General features: G+C 44.4%; 1 protein-coding gene across 3 annotated transcripts in view; it reads right to left on the reverse strand.

Annotated features, from left to right (window-relative positions):
• The window catches only part of adisspa (adipose secreted signaling protein a), a 12,211-nt gene continuing 7 nt past the window's right edge, over positions 1 to 12,204 (reverse strand). Inside the window, exons 1-6 of one of the 3 annotated variants that reach the window (XM_026172132.1) lie at positions 12,105 to 12,204; positions 10,579 to 10,651; positions 8,878 to 9,014; positions 8,381 to 8,534; positions 5,852 to 5,977; positions 1 to 362 (exon numbers count right to left, since the gene is read on the reverse strand). The exon at positions 12,105 to 12,204 is cut by the window's right edge and continues 7 nt beyond it. In XM_026172132.1, coding sequence (XP_026027917.1) covers positions 262 to 362; positions 5,852 to 5,977; positions 8,381 to 8,534; positions 8,878 to 9,014; positions 10,579 to 10,597 — 537 coding nt within the window. In that variant the 5' untranslated portion in view covers positions 10,598 to 10,651; positions 12,105 to 12,204 and the 3' untranslated portion in view covers positions 1 to 261. The other 2 variants (XM_026172133.1, XM_026172134.1) reach the window with 2 other exon arrangements.

Here is a 12,204-nt window from a genome sequence, read left to right on the forward strand (position 1 = left end):
GTGTGTGTGTGTGTGTGTGTGTGTGTGTGTGTGTGTCTGTGTGCGTGTGCTGTAACACTGGTTTGACTGGCCCCAGCAGCAGAGGCATTATGGCTCTATGGCAGCCTCGTGTAAATGTAATTGCATGACTGTGACTGTGATGTGATTTTCAGGGCAGTTTGTTTGTCCTTCAGATGAATTCTACTTATTATGTATGGATCCATGTTTCTCTCTCTACTGCACCCTGACCCAGTCACTGAGTATGATCAGGAGTTACACACTTCATATCTTCTTACGATCACTGCTGTGCTTTGTGTGGGCATCTTTCCTGGCACCGAGACACCTCACCCCCTCCAGCAGCATGGGGGTGCCGTGATGTGGGTCTGGACAGAGGAAAAAAGGGGAAGATGTCAGAGTAGATGGAGAGATGCCGGCAGGGAAAAACTATGTGACATTCCATGAAATGCTTAGACAGCGTAGCCAAGCAGGCTGTAGTTACTGAAATAACTTTAGCTCTTAGTAGCAGAAAAATGGTTTCTTTTCTTTATGACAACTTAATGAGCTCTTTCTTTTTTCTTTTTTTGTCTGTCCTGTCCAGCGCTGTAGCAATGCTAAAGATTTATTTTCCCAAATGGATCATTAGAGCTTTTGGTATGTGGGTCCAATAGATTATGATGGTTTATTCAATCTTTACTTATTTATCTATTATATTTTTAAGTTGTTACAATCAGAACGGACAGCACCACAGGACGGGAAAGACAAGGACAAGAGAAGTTGTGAAGAGACTCAACAGAAGGAGAAGGAAAGAAAAACAGATGAGAAGAGAGACGGAGAGAAAAGACCTGCTGAAAAAAAACAAGCAAAAGAAAACAACACAGCAGGAAACCACGGCAACAGCCAACATCAGCATCAGTAACAGTAAATAATAAATACTGAATGTTACTGAGCAGCATGAAGGACGGATTATGATGTTTAGAGGCAGAATAACAGTGGAGGTGTTCGTCACTGAGTTCATGTTTGGAACTTTGATTTCTGTTTTGGGGTTTACAGGTTATTTTGGAGGTGTGGTCTTAAACTTTTGATCAGCTGTAAAACAGCCTGTTTCAGTTTAAACGTTGTTTTCATTAAACTGCATGATCAGAAAATGATTTTGTCTCACTCCCATTTCTCCTTGTTCCATGTTGAAGCTACTGGGAACCTTGTTAAGATCCAAACATGCAAAAATATGATTTTGTGTCATTTTTCAGGTGGTCTTAAACTTTTGATCGGGACTGTAACATCACTCCAGATAAGAATCCTTTTTTCTTTCTCATCCTCTTGCGTTAACATCTGTTTAACTTATTAATATCAGTTAGTCGATTCAAGGTGATGCCATAACTATTTCCACACCCATGTAAGCGACATTAGCCATACACACATGACTATGGGCACGCTAAGGTCACAGCTGCACACACGTGTTCTCAGCCTGCTATAACTCTAGACAAAGGGGAGCAGCAATTTTAACGCATAGAAATGTTAATTTTATAGTACTCAACATGGTTATAGACACAGAGGGTAGAAGAAGAAAACAAAAATATTCAGGAACTTGGAAAAAAAATCTAATCCTTATAAGAGGATTATGTGTCCCAGCAAGATCAGGAAATAATTAACAAAATACGCAAAACAAAACTAGAATTAAATGAAATTATTAATTAAAAAAACTCAAATCTTAGTACAAAGACTTGGCTTGCAAACTTTTGAATACGGTAACAAATCCGGTCAATTCTTAGCTAACCAGTTAAAAAAGAAAGAAAGAAAAAAGAACTATATGTGCTGTTAAAGATTTATCTGGGAACATAATATATGACCCTGAAAGAATAAACAGTCTGTATTTTCCACAGATAAACCCATCAAAAAATTGATCAGTTTCTTGGTAACGTCCTCCTTCCGAAACTACCAGACAGGTAACTAATAGCACTGGATTCTCCGCTGACATCAGGTGAACGCCAGGAAGCAATGTTTTTAACATTTGTAATGCGTGTTTGCACCATTAAGCCTGAAGGTGGCGCTGCCACTGGCTTTTCTTAACCTCTCTCACTTCACTGCAAACAAAATAAAGTTGAGTGCAGCCTGAAAAAAGAAAGATACCACAGCGTCACTGAAACTCACTCGAACGTTGGAGGGTCACATTGTCACGGTCCAGTTTGAGTTCTTGTATTTTTATATTATGGTTTATGTTCTAAGTCCTTGGTTGTACGGTTTTGATTATTGTCATTTCCCTAGGTTTCAGTTATGGTTGTCAAGATAAGATAAGATAAGATAAGATAAGATAAGATAAGATAAGATAAGCTTTATTAGTCCCACACATGGGAAATTTGGGTTTAGTTCTTAGGTTTTGTGTGATGGCTTCCCTATGTTCCGTGTTGTGTCTACTGTGCCTTTCTGCCCCATGTGTCAGGTCTCTATGTTCTGTCTCTCCAGTCTGTTAAGTTTACATGTCTTGAGTTCAGTCAGTGTGTTTCCTGTTTCACGTTGAAGGTCTGTGTCTCATGTCAGTGTTTCTAGTTTTGCTTCCCTTGTCTAGTTCAGCCTAATTACTCCCAGCTGTGCTCTCCTTCTGTGTCTCATTACCCTCGTTATCCTTCAGTGTATTTAAGCCTTGTGTTTCTCTTTGTTAGTGTCACGTCCTCCCTCATAGCTGTGTGTGATTCTCCCCGAGTCTCCTCGTGTATTAGTTTTTCCCAGTTTAGTTTGCAAGGTTTTGTATCACCTTTATTTCTGTTCAGCAATTAAAGCTGCATTTTTTAGTTAAGTTCCCGCTCTGGTGAGTTTGCGTTTGGGTCCTTCTCCTGCTTGCACACAGCTGTTTTGTGACACACATTTACCCAAAACTTCTTTTCAAATGGGCCCCGTTGCCTAACGTTCGCTCCCCCAGCCTCGCCAACTGATCGAAGTGAGTACTCCCGAACATTAAGCACGTCTGGGTCCACACAAGGGTTCCATCAGCACAGTGTGCAGTGACCAGCAGCCCAACAATGGCTGCCATTGTTGGGCTGCCAGCAGGAGGGTCTCTCGTGGCGGCCACCAACTACTATCAAAGGTGCATCAGCTCTACGTGCAGCAGCAGCTCATGTGGTGAAGTCATCCCTCACATCCAGGACTGCAGCACCTGGTAGTCCAGCTTCTTCTTTGATAAGCAGCCCCACTGGGATGACCCCACTGACTGAGGAGGCACAGCACAAGGCGGGGGTCTTGGGTGTGGTGACGAACAGTCAGATCACCTGTGTTTCCTGGGAGATGGTGATGTAGCAGCAGGCGACTGGGAGCATTGATGCGGGTAGCCCCACCTCCTCGTGATCCTGTGTTCTCTCTTGGTCCACGCCACCACACTTGATGGGGAATCGAACCATCAGCCAATGCTAGGTGACGGGAGGAAGTCGTGTTTACAGCCTTACTTTCTGTTTTTCCTTCTTTCGTCATAGTGTGGCTGCGTCTTCTGTTCCTCTAACCTCACTTTTTAAATTAACAACCAATAATAAACTTTAAAAAAAAACAGAAGCAGCCAATAATGACCTCTCTGTTGGTGCTCGAGCCTGCTTTGGGTTTCTTGGGTTACTGGTGTGGTGCGGATGGCCTAAGCCGGCAGCACAGGCCCTGGTGTAATTTAGATGACCATCCATGTAGGCTCTAATGGGAGGAAGACGAAGGCCACTCTTGAGTCTCTCACCTCCCACTACCCACTGGAATGCCCTCATGACCAACTCCATTGCCGTGATAAATGCCAGAGGGGAAATCGTGCAGCCTGCCATAACTCCAATTCCCAGGTGTTGCCAGGCTGTGGTGGTGTTCTCAGCTGTCACACAAAACTGTAAATCCTTAAAGTGGGTCTTGACCAGTCCTGTGATGTGGTTTGGTACGCTGAAATAGTTGAAGGCCATCCACAAGATCTAATGCAGAACTGACCAAAAGGCGTTGGCAAGGTCTAAAAAGACCACGTGATGGTCTCTTTGTTCTTTCTCAGCAGTTTGAATCTGGTGCCAGACGACGCTGGCATGCTCCAGACATCCAGAGAAGCTCCGCCTTCTGCACTGATGTGTCAATATAGTTGTTTCTTTGCAGGAAAGCAGATAGTCTTTGGGCCAAGACACTGAAGGAGATTTTTCCCTCTACGTTCAGCAGGCTGATCTGGCGAAACTGTCTGATGGATGAGGAGTTCTTCTCCTTAGGGATCAGAATACCTCTTTCTCTTCTCCAAGCCTTTGGAATCACTCCTTTCTGCCACGCTACCTTTATCAGCGTCCACAGGTATTTGAGGACTCGTGGGGTGTTTTTGTAGAGCCTATATGAGATGCCATTAGGTCCTGGGGCCGATGCTGCTCTTGCCTGCTTCACTACCTTCTCCACTTCACTCCATGTTGGTGGTCTTATGTCCATTTGGTGTTCAGGTGCCTGGATAGGTGGCATATCAGTCGGAATGATAACTGGTTCATGCCTCTATCAATTTCCTGCTGTCTCCTGGAATTTAACTGGTTGAAATGGCCTTTCTGCTCTGAGTCTTGTTCTTTACCCCACATCGCTCAGCCCCATAGCTGTAGATGATGGTTCCCAGGTTCTCCAGCTTCCTTTCAACTGGACCCTTTTGTTGATCTAGTATAAGAGCCAGACCCACTCTCTTTTCTCACTGGATCTGGGCCACAGAATCTGATCTTTCCTACCTTCCATCTTCCTTTCCCTTGCTGGTAGTGGTTGGCTAGACTCAGTGTTGGAAGACTCTGTTAGCTGTTTCTGAATGAGCTCTGGGCTGGTTGATGGTGTTGATTGTGGCTGGCTTGGAAATGTGTTGCTAGCTGTTGGTGGCTAAACTCCAAGCTAGCGGCTGATATTAAGCTAGAGCTAGAATCTAATATTTCAAGGCCCATGTCAGTTGTTAGTTTTGGCCAGCCACAAATGCAGTCCTGCAGCTTCTTTCCTACCATCATTGATGGTCCATTATTTGCAATGCTGGTTGATCTATTCATCGGTGGTACCGTTCCATGGTTCGTTGCCATTAAATCCGTCCGGAAAGGGTCTTCTTTCACCCCTGCTCTCGCAGACCCTTCTCTTTTGAGACTTCTGTAGCAATAATGGGTGTACCCAGGTACGCTAAAAAACGCTGGGTCCTGCTGGTATGAGGCACTAACCCACACCAGCCCCATTAGGGTCTATTCCCTCCTGTCAGCAGTCTTTCCAGGCTGTCATCTGGTCTTTCCCTGATTCTCAGCTGCCCATTCGCAGCGGTCACTGGTGGTAAAAAACTACATTTCCGCGAAAATGACGTCACTTCCAATTTCGGGCAGAACATGGCGGACATGCGATAGTTCGTGCTGATGGACGGAGGAAGTGTTATGAACAGCTGATCGGATCGGCAAAGCGTGTTTCTGGAATATTATGTTTTTGTTGCTGCAAGTGCTTTTTATGCAGTTTTTGCAAAGCTTTATGTGGAAGGAAACTGTGACCGAGGACAAGCTGATGGCATAAGATGTAAGTACAACTCCTCCGGTTTCATATGCAAAAAAAATTTTTGCGCTAGCTCACGTGGTTGCAGTGCTACTGGGATTTAAAAATAGTTATGCAAAACGGAGCGTGCTGCTCTGACCGGTTTTAAAGGGTTAAAATCTCCACATATCCTTTCTTCAGGACTCCTTCCACCTTAACAAGAATCTCAGTTCCAGATGTACTGAAGCATAATACTCATACTATAATGTTTCACTGTGCTGCACTGTGTCCTGTTGAACTGTGTTTGATCTGTGTACAGTCAACAAGGTAATAAAGATGCAGTCCTGTATGATTAGGACCTGTTTACTCTGTCTGTGCGCGCGTATGTGTGTGTATCTGTCGGTGCACAAGCACCTACCAATGACCCTGGCCTGGAGTCTGACCTTTAGACTGCTGTCTTTTCTCCCTCTGGTTACCATGGTGATCTCCTCCTGTTGCACCCCCTCCTGGTGAGTTCTGTATTCACATGTTACCTTTACACCTCCTAAAGAGAACGAGGGAGTGAGGAAGGAGACAAGTTATTCATACGCAGTCTGCACCACGCTGAGTCCAATGAACTTTAGAAACATCATCAATGCAGTTAAAGGAATACTTTAGCCCCAGGTGTACCAACCCTGTGCTGCGGCATATCTATGTCTAATGTATCAAAGACTGCATTTACCTCAAGCAGCAAAGAACAAAACATTCAGCACTCCTAACTCTAACAAGCACAGACTCAGTAACTCTGATGCCATCTTAACCCTGAGTGACGATGTTCTAATGTAATGCTTAAATAAGTTGTAGACAGTCTTCTTCAAACGTTTTGCTATAAAAGGAAACTTTGAGATTGGTATTCAGCTCGACGGCCGTCTGGTTTTTTTTAGGTGTGGTTGCACAAAAGCTGAAGTATTCTGGGACACAGCCAGAGGACAGACAGTTGGTAAGTGCAGAAACAAACAGTGACATCCAAAGCTTGAAGAACGTTTTCGTTGCACCACAGATCTTTAAAGCTCGTCCTCAGAGACTCAGTCTGTTCACTGAAAGCCATCAGTGCTTTCATTTCTTGTTATTGTAGCTGAACACTCTTCTCCTTACCCTCCCTCTTGTCTTTTATGATTGAAAATGTCTTTATTCATCCAGGGTAGCCATTTTGGACACTGTGGACCGGCATGTCTATTACACACTTTGCTGTGACAGTGGGTTGAACGTCCACACTCCAGTGAACTCATGTGTTGGTATCTTCCCCTCTAATTACAACCCAGTTCTTGCTTATCCAGGACATTGAAGCTGTTCCTGGACGGGGAAATTCAGGAATGTGGTTGATTTATTTTTTTGTGGCTGTTCCTTTGAAGACTAGATCCATGCAGCTGCAATGAAGGAGCGCTGACTGGTTTGTTTGGTTTAGCTCCTTAGTGCTAAACCAAGCCTGGGAGGTGTTGAGCTGCTAGAGAGATGAATCCAGCTGTTTCTGCTGAGACACTGGCAACAGCAGTCAGCTGACTCTTGATCTCAAACCTGCTCGAGAGCAGAGATCTGTTATTGCGGTACTGAGATGCTTGGGTCAGGCAGAGACAGTGTCACAGCTGTATGGAGAGCTGAGCTTTGGCATACTATTACAGACGAGAGCTCAAATACTGGGCCTGCTGACACGAGGCAGACTCGAGTTTTGTTCTACGTAGGCTTCCAGGATCGCTTTTAACCCAAGATGGCTTATGCTCAGTTTATTCACACGGGCTAATCAGTGTAATGTAATACAATCATTCAGTTACTCAGGGTTTTAATTTAGGTTCGTACTTTCAAAAATAGCAAGGTGTTACCAATATTCTCAGCACAGAGACGCAGACGCTGCCACAGACAGTAGACACTAACGCCATATTTTGGTTTCGTTTTTAGGTTTTCACTTCCTGGTGTTGGGAAATGTGACCATGCATATACATTTTCCTTAGGATGTCTTTCTCCCCTAACCCCAATCAGTCGCAGCAGATGGCCCCGCCCCTCCCTGAGCCTGGTTCTGCCGGAGGTTTCTTCCTGTTAAAAGGGAGTTTTTCCTTCCCACTGTCACCAAAGTGCTTGCTCATAGGGGGTCATATGATTATTGTGGGGTCTTTACCTTATAATATAAAGCACCTTGAGGCGACTGTCATGATTTGGTGATATATAAATTGGAATTTCAAAATACATTTCTTGGTTACAGACTTGTGTTGTGCTCGTGTGAAAAGATTCCACAGAAACATTAGTCCCAAAAAGTAATCTTCAATTCAATTCAATTCTATTTTATTTATATAGCGCCAAATCACAACATAAGTCGCCTCAAGGCGCTTCATAGATACAGAGAAAAACCCAACAATCATATGACCCCCTATGAGCAAGCACTTTGGCGACAGTGGGAAGGAAAAACTCCCTTTTAACAGGAAGAAACCTCCAGCAGAACCAGGCTCAGGGAGGGGCGGGGCCATCTGCTGCGACTGTTTGGGGTGAGAGAAGGAAGACAGGATAAAGACATGCTGTGGAAGAGAGACAGAGATTAATAACAGATATGATTCAATGCAGAGAGGTCTGTTAACACATAGTGAGTGAGAAAGGTGACTGGAAAGGAAAAACTCAATGCATCATGGGAATCCCCCGGCAGCCTACGTCTATTGCAGCATAACTAAGGGAGGATTCAGGGTCACCTGGTCCAGCCCTAACTATATGCTTTAGCACAAGTGAGGACGCTGGTGGACAGAGTCTAAGGAGCTCCTTAGACTAGCATGACCTGGATTACTGAGAACCTACAGACTTACTGCTGGGCAGAGAACCTAACCCACCATGGTCACCTGCTCTGTGCAGCAACAGTCTGCTCCACAACACTGCAGGTTAGACATATGTGCAAGCATGTCCTGAAGTATGCCTGTACACCTATACTTACCCTCCAGTGTGGAGTTAATACGCTGGACCCGCAGGCTGGGCGACCTCCGAGATGGAGAAGAGGAGGGAAGACATGAGAGCTCTTTGCCCAGTGTGGGGACATCTGGGACAGTGAAGACAATCTCATAACAGTGGTGGCTCTTCAGGAAACCAGCCTTGACAGAGGAGCGACGTGTTAGAGGCAAAGAGTAGAAAACATTGGATCAAATAGCTCAGGAGGATGTGGGCTAACACAGCCCGTGGTGTCACATTTTCATGGCTCAGTTTAATGTTGTTTTGTTGTTCCACCATTCCTCAGCCGGACTTTACATTTTACAAATGTATCCGGATGAAACATCCATGAACATGGAAATCAATCAAATCGTAAACCAGGAGACTTTCTCTGCTCATTCATGAAAACACCTTGTGGTCATTTTATCAACACTTCACCTGAAAAATCGCTTACAATGATGAAATCATGACGAACAACTGTGTTCGTTTGACGGTGTGCAGACACACCTTCACCAAGTAGCTGCCATCCTTCTCTGAGACAGCAATGAGCGTAGCGACGTTCGACTGGTCATCTCTCCGTGTTGGAGAGCCAGGGGGCTCGTCATCGTCAGGGAAACGCACCCCACCTGCTTTGGACGTAGAGCCTGGGGACAGACAGGTAACATCAAACCACGGCAACCGTAGAAATGAACACAACTGCTGTCAACGTGTTTGCTGAGATGGAGAACAGCAAACCGATACAATCTGAGAGCATAACACCAACTACTGTACTGTCACATTATTAGGTACACCTGTTCCACTGCTCATCACAGCAATCCAAACATCTAATCAGCCTTTGACATCAGCAGGAATTTAAAGCATTTAGACAGGACGGCCTGCTGGAGCTCAAACTGAGCATCAAAGTAAGAAAGATGAACGTGGCATGGTTCATGATGTCAGGCGGGCTGCTGTGAGTATTTCAGACATTGTCGATGGGCTGGGTTTATCCTGCATAATCATGTCTGCTATCACCAAGGTTAGACAAGAGGAGACGGACTCCAACAGCCTCGACAGTCACCAGATTTCAGTCCAGCACAGCATCCTTGGGATGTGCATGAAAGGGAAATTTGGATGAGCAGGAATTTGATTGAAAGCATAAATGCAATGCTGGACTGTATTCAGGAAAGTGAGCGATCTGGAGCTGTGGCTGACAAAAGTACAAAATGCTTAAGTAAGAAGTGCATCAACACAGTAGCAAATGAAAATCTTTAGTAGTGAAGCACGTGTAGAGACAGCAAAGGTGTGTGTGAAGACAATAAGATTGTTTGATGTGGGTGAGGAGGTGTGTTACTGACTTTTGTGCTGTGGGCCAGTTGAGCCAAAACAACCTAAAAAATTGTAGTAAAACAATTCAGTTCCATTTTATACAGTGGCGACTCACAGCAACAGCTGCTTCAAAGAAACATCTGGATGGACTATGTGCTGGACCAGTGCTTCCTACAGCACAGCACCAACTGCAACTCATCAGATGCAGAACGATGCAGCACAGACACAATGTGATATTCCCATGTGTGTCTCAGTTAGACATTACAGCTTTCTCTACAGTTTGTGAATCAATATGAAAAATGCTTCCAAACTGGTTGTAGGACACACACCGATTGTCATGTGGTACTTTTCTACTCTGCTTAAGCACTCAGAGAACAGCTGGTAGCAGCTGTGGCTCAGCAGACCATCGACAAATCAGAAGGTAGGTGATTTAGATTCTCCTGCTCTTAGATTGCAAGACGAGCAGAAGGTGCGAGGCTGATGAGAATCTGTGACCAAAACAACACAAGTGACAGACGGACCAAAGGACCCCGTCATTGTGATTCACTGATGCCAAAACTTCAGTGTTGGATGGGTTACAGCAGAGAGAATGTAAACTACATGGCATAACGCAGTCAGAACATTTTGATGAGCTGGATTGTTTTTGGTGCTCATTTTCAGTGCAGACACATATTTTTAGAAACATACAGGAAAAAAACAACAAACACAAACAGAGCCGTTAAAAGCACAGTGAGAAAATATCATGTGCTTTCTGCATTTGCCAGGCCCTCTGCTCATTCAAATCACCTGTACCTGTACTACTTGCCACTTTATCACGAAACGGGATACAGCGCCCCCTGGTGGTTTCAAATAAAGGCCAGTCACAAGTAGCATTCATAAACACACAAGCAGCATCACACTCACCTTTTCTTCCTGTTGCCATGGTGATGTGGTTAGGATTTAGGTTAGACAAAACCCGAGTACTGTCATCACTGACCTGAGTGTGAGAGCACAGGGAGACAGAGAGCACGGTGTCACAGCTCTGTGGTGGAGATGGACAGTACAGACCGATATCACATGGTCTCTTCCTCCACGTCCTTCTTTGTCCTGTTGTCCCATTTTTACTTTAGTCTATTATATCCCTTGGATATGAATACCAGTCAAATATAATCTGTCACTGATTTTTTTTTCATCAGTCCGAGACCACAAATTGATTATTTGAATAGAGTACAACTGCCACTCTGATTTTTAAAGCTCAGTCACTGCAAACTGACCAGGCTCTCCTTTATGACCTGCAGCTGGTCTGATCTGGAGAACTAAGGAGCAGGAGCCGAAGTTCATTTTGATCAATTTCTAATTTCAGCACAAAGCAACAGCCTTGTAAAGGAAAAGTATGTGCAGAGATAAAACTGGTGACAGAAAAGAGCCACAGGACGAGCCCTGGAGCCATGGGCAGAGAGGGGAACAAGAACAAGCGCGCACAAAAGTTTGCTGTTGCTTTCAGTAGTTTTTCTACAGAGTCAGATAAACACACAACACGGAGACATGCACAGCACATGACACTGTGTGCTGTTCTGGCCCACAGACAGGTGAGCTGTCAGCATCACAGGTCATGGGTTGTCTTATTTCACTGCTAGTAAAAAAATAAATATGATCCATGTATTTATTGCTATTTCACTGTCACATAGGCGTTTTTATTATGGTAGTTTTTGTTTTTTATTGCACATGATGAAAACTCTTTGCTGCCACAGGTTTTCACTGTTGTGTGGTCTGATTACCAGCACTGATATCTCCTCTCTTCTACTATGTAAAGCTTCCCTATTTAAATTAAATAAATGAGAAAATATTCTTTTAAAAAATTAGTAAAATTCAAGAAATTCAACTGAAATGAGTTGAATGATGATTACTCGATATTGTAGCCTGCCCATTAAATTATTAGAGGCTTTCTTCTAATTCCAAGATTATCAGTAACAATTACAACACAGTAATCCAGCGATTATTTGTCTTACAATACATTTAAATGGCTTTTTGCTGCAGTGCTTTACAAATGAAGCTGGATCCCGTACAGCGCGCTGCTGTGTCCGCGCTACACACAGAAATCAAAAAGGTGAAAATCCTCTGTGCTGTTTTTATCACAGCGTGTCCAGAAGTCACAAAGCTTTTGGAAGCACTTTAATATCGAGAGCTGAAACGTCTCAGTGTCACGGGAGCTTAAAGAGGACAACACCCATCCTGCTCAGCTGTACGGAGGGACGCAGGCACCTGAGGGCTTTGTAACACTGGGCAATAATGCGCTACATAACCATTCGGGATGCATAATAATAAAAGCAGGGTGCTACTTACAGGGACTGTGTCAACCCGTCAAACACAGATCCACACCCATCCAGGCTGCATCCTGCACCAACCTGCTGGTATAGCTAAACGCACGCAGTCACATAGGAAGTACGTACCGCTTAGTTCAGATCATCCGAGCTGCGCGCTTCCCGCTCTGGCGTCCGTCTTTGGGCAGCTGGCAGGATGCTGCTGTGCTCTACATGCACACTCACGTGT

This window comes from Astatotilapia calliptera, chromosome 6 (assembly GCF_900246225.1).
Source record: "Astatotilapia calliptera chromosome 6, fAstCal1.2, whole genome shotgun sequence".
Lineage (NCBI taxonomy): Eukaryota > Metazoa > Chordata > Actinopteri > Cichliformes > Cichlidae > Astatotilapia > Astatotilapia calliptera.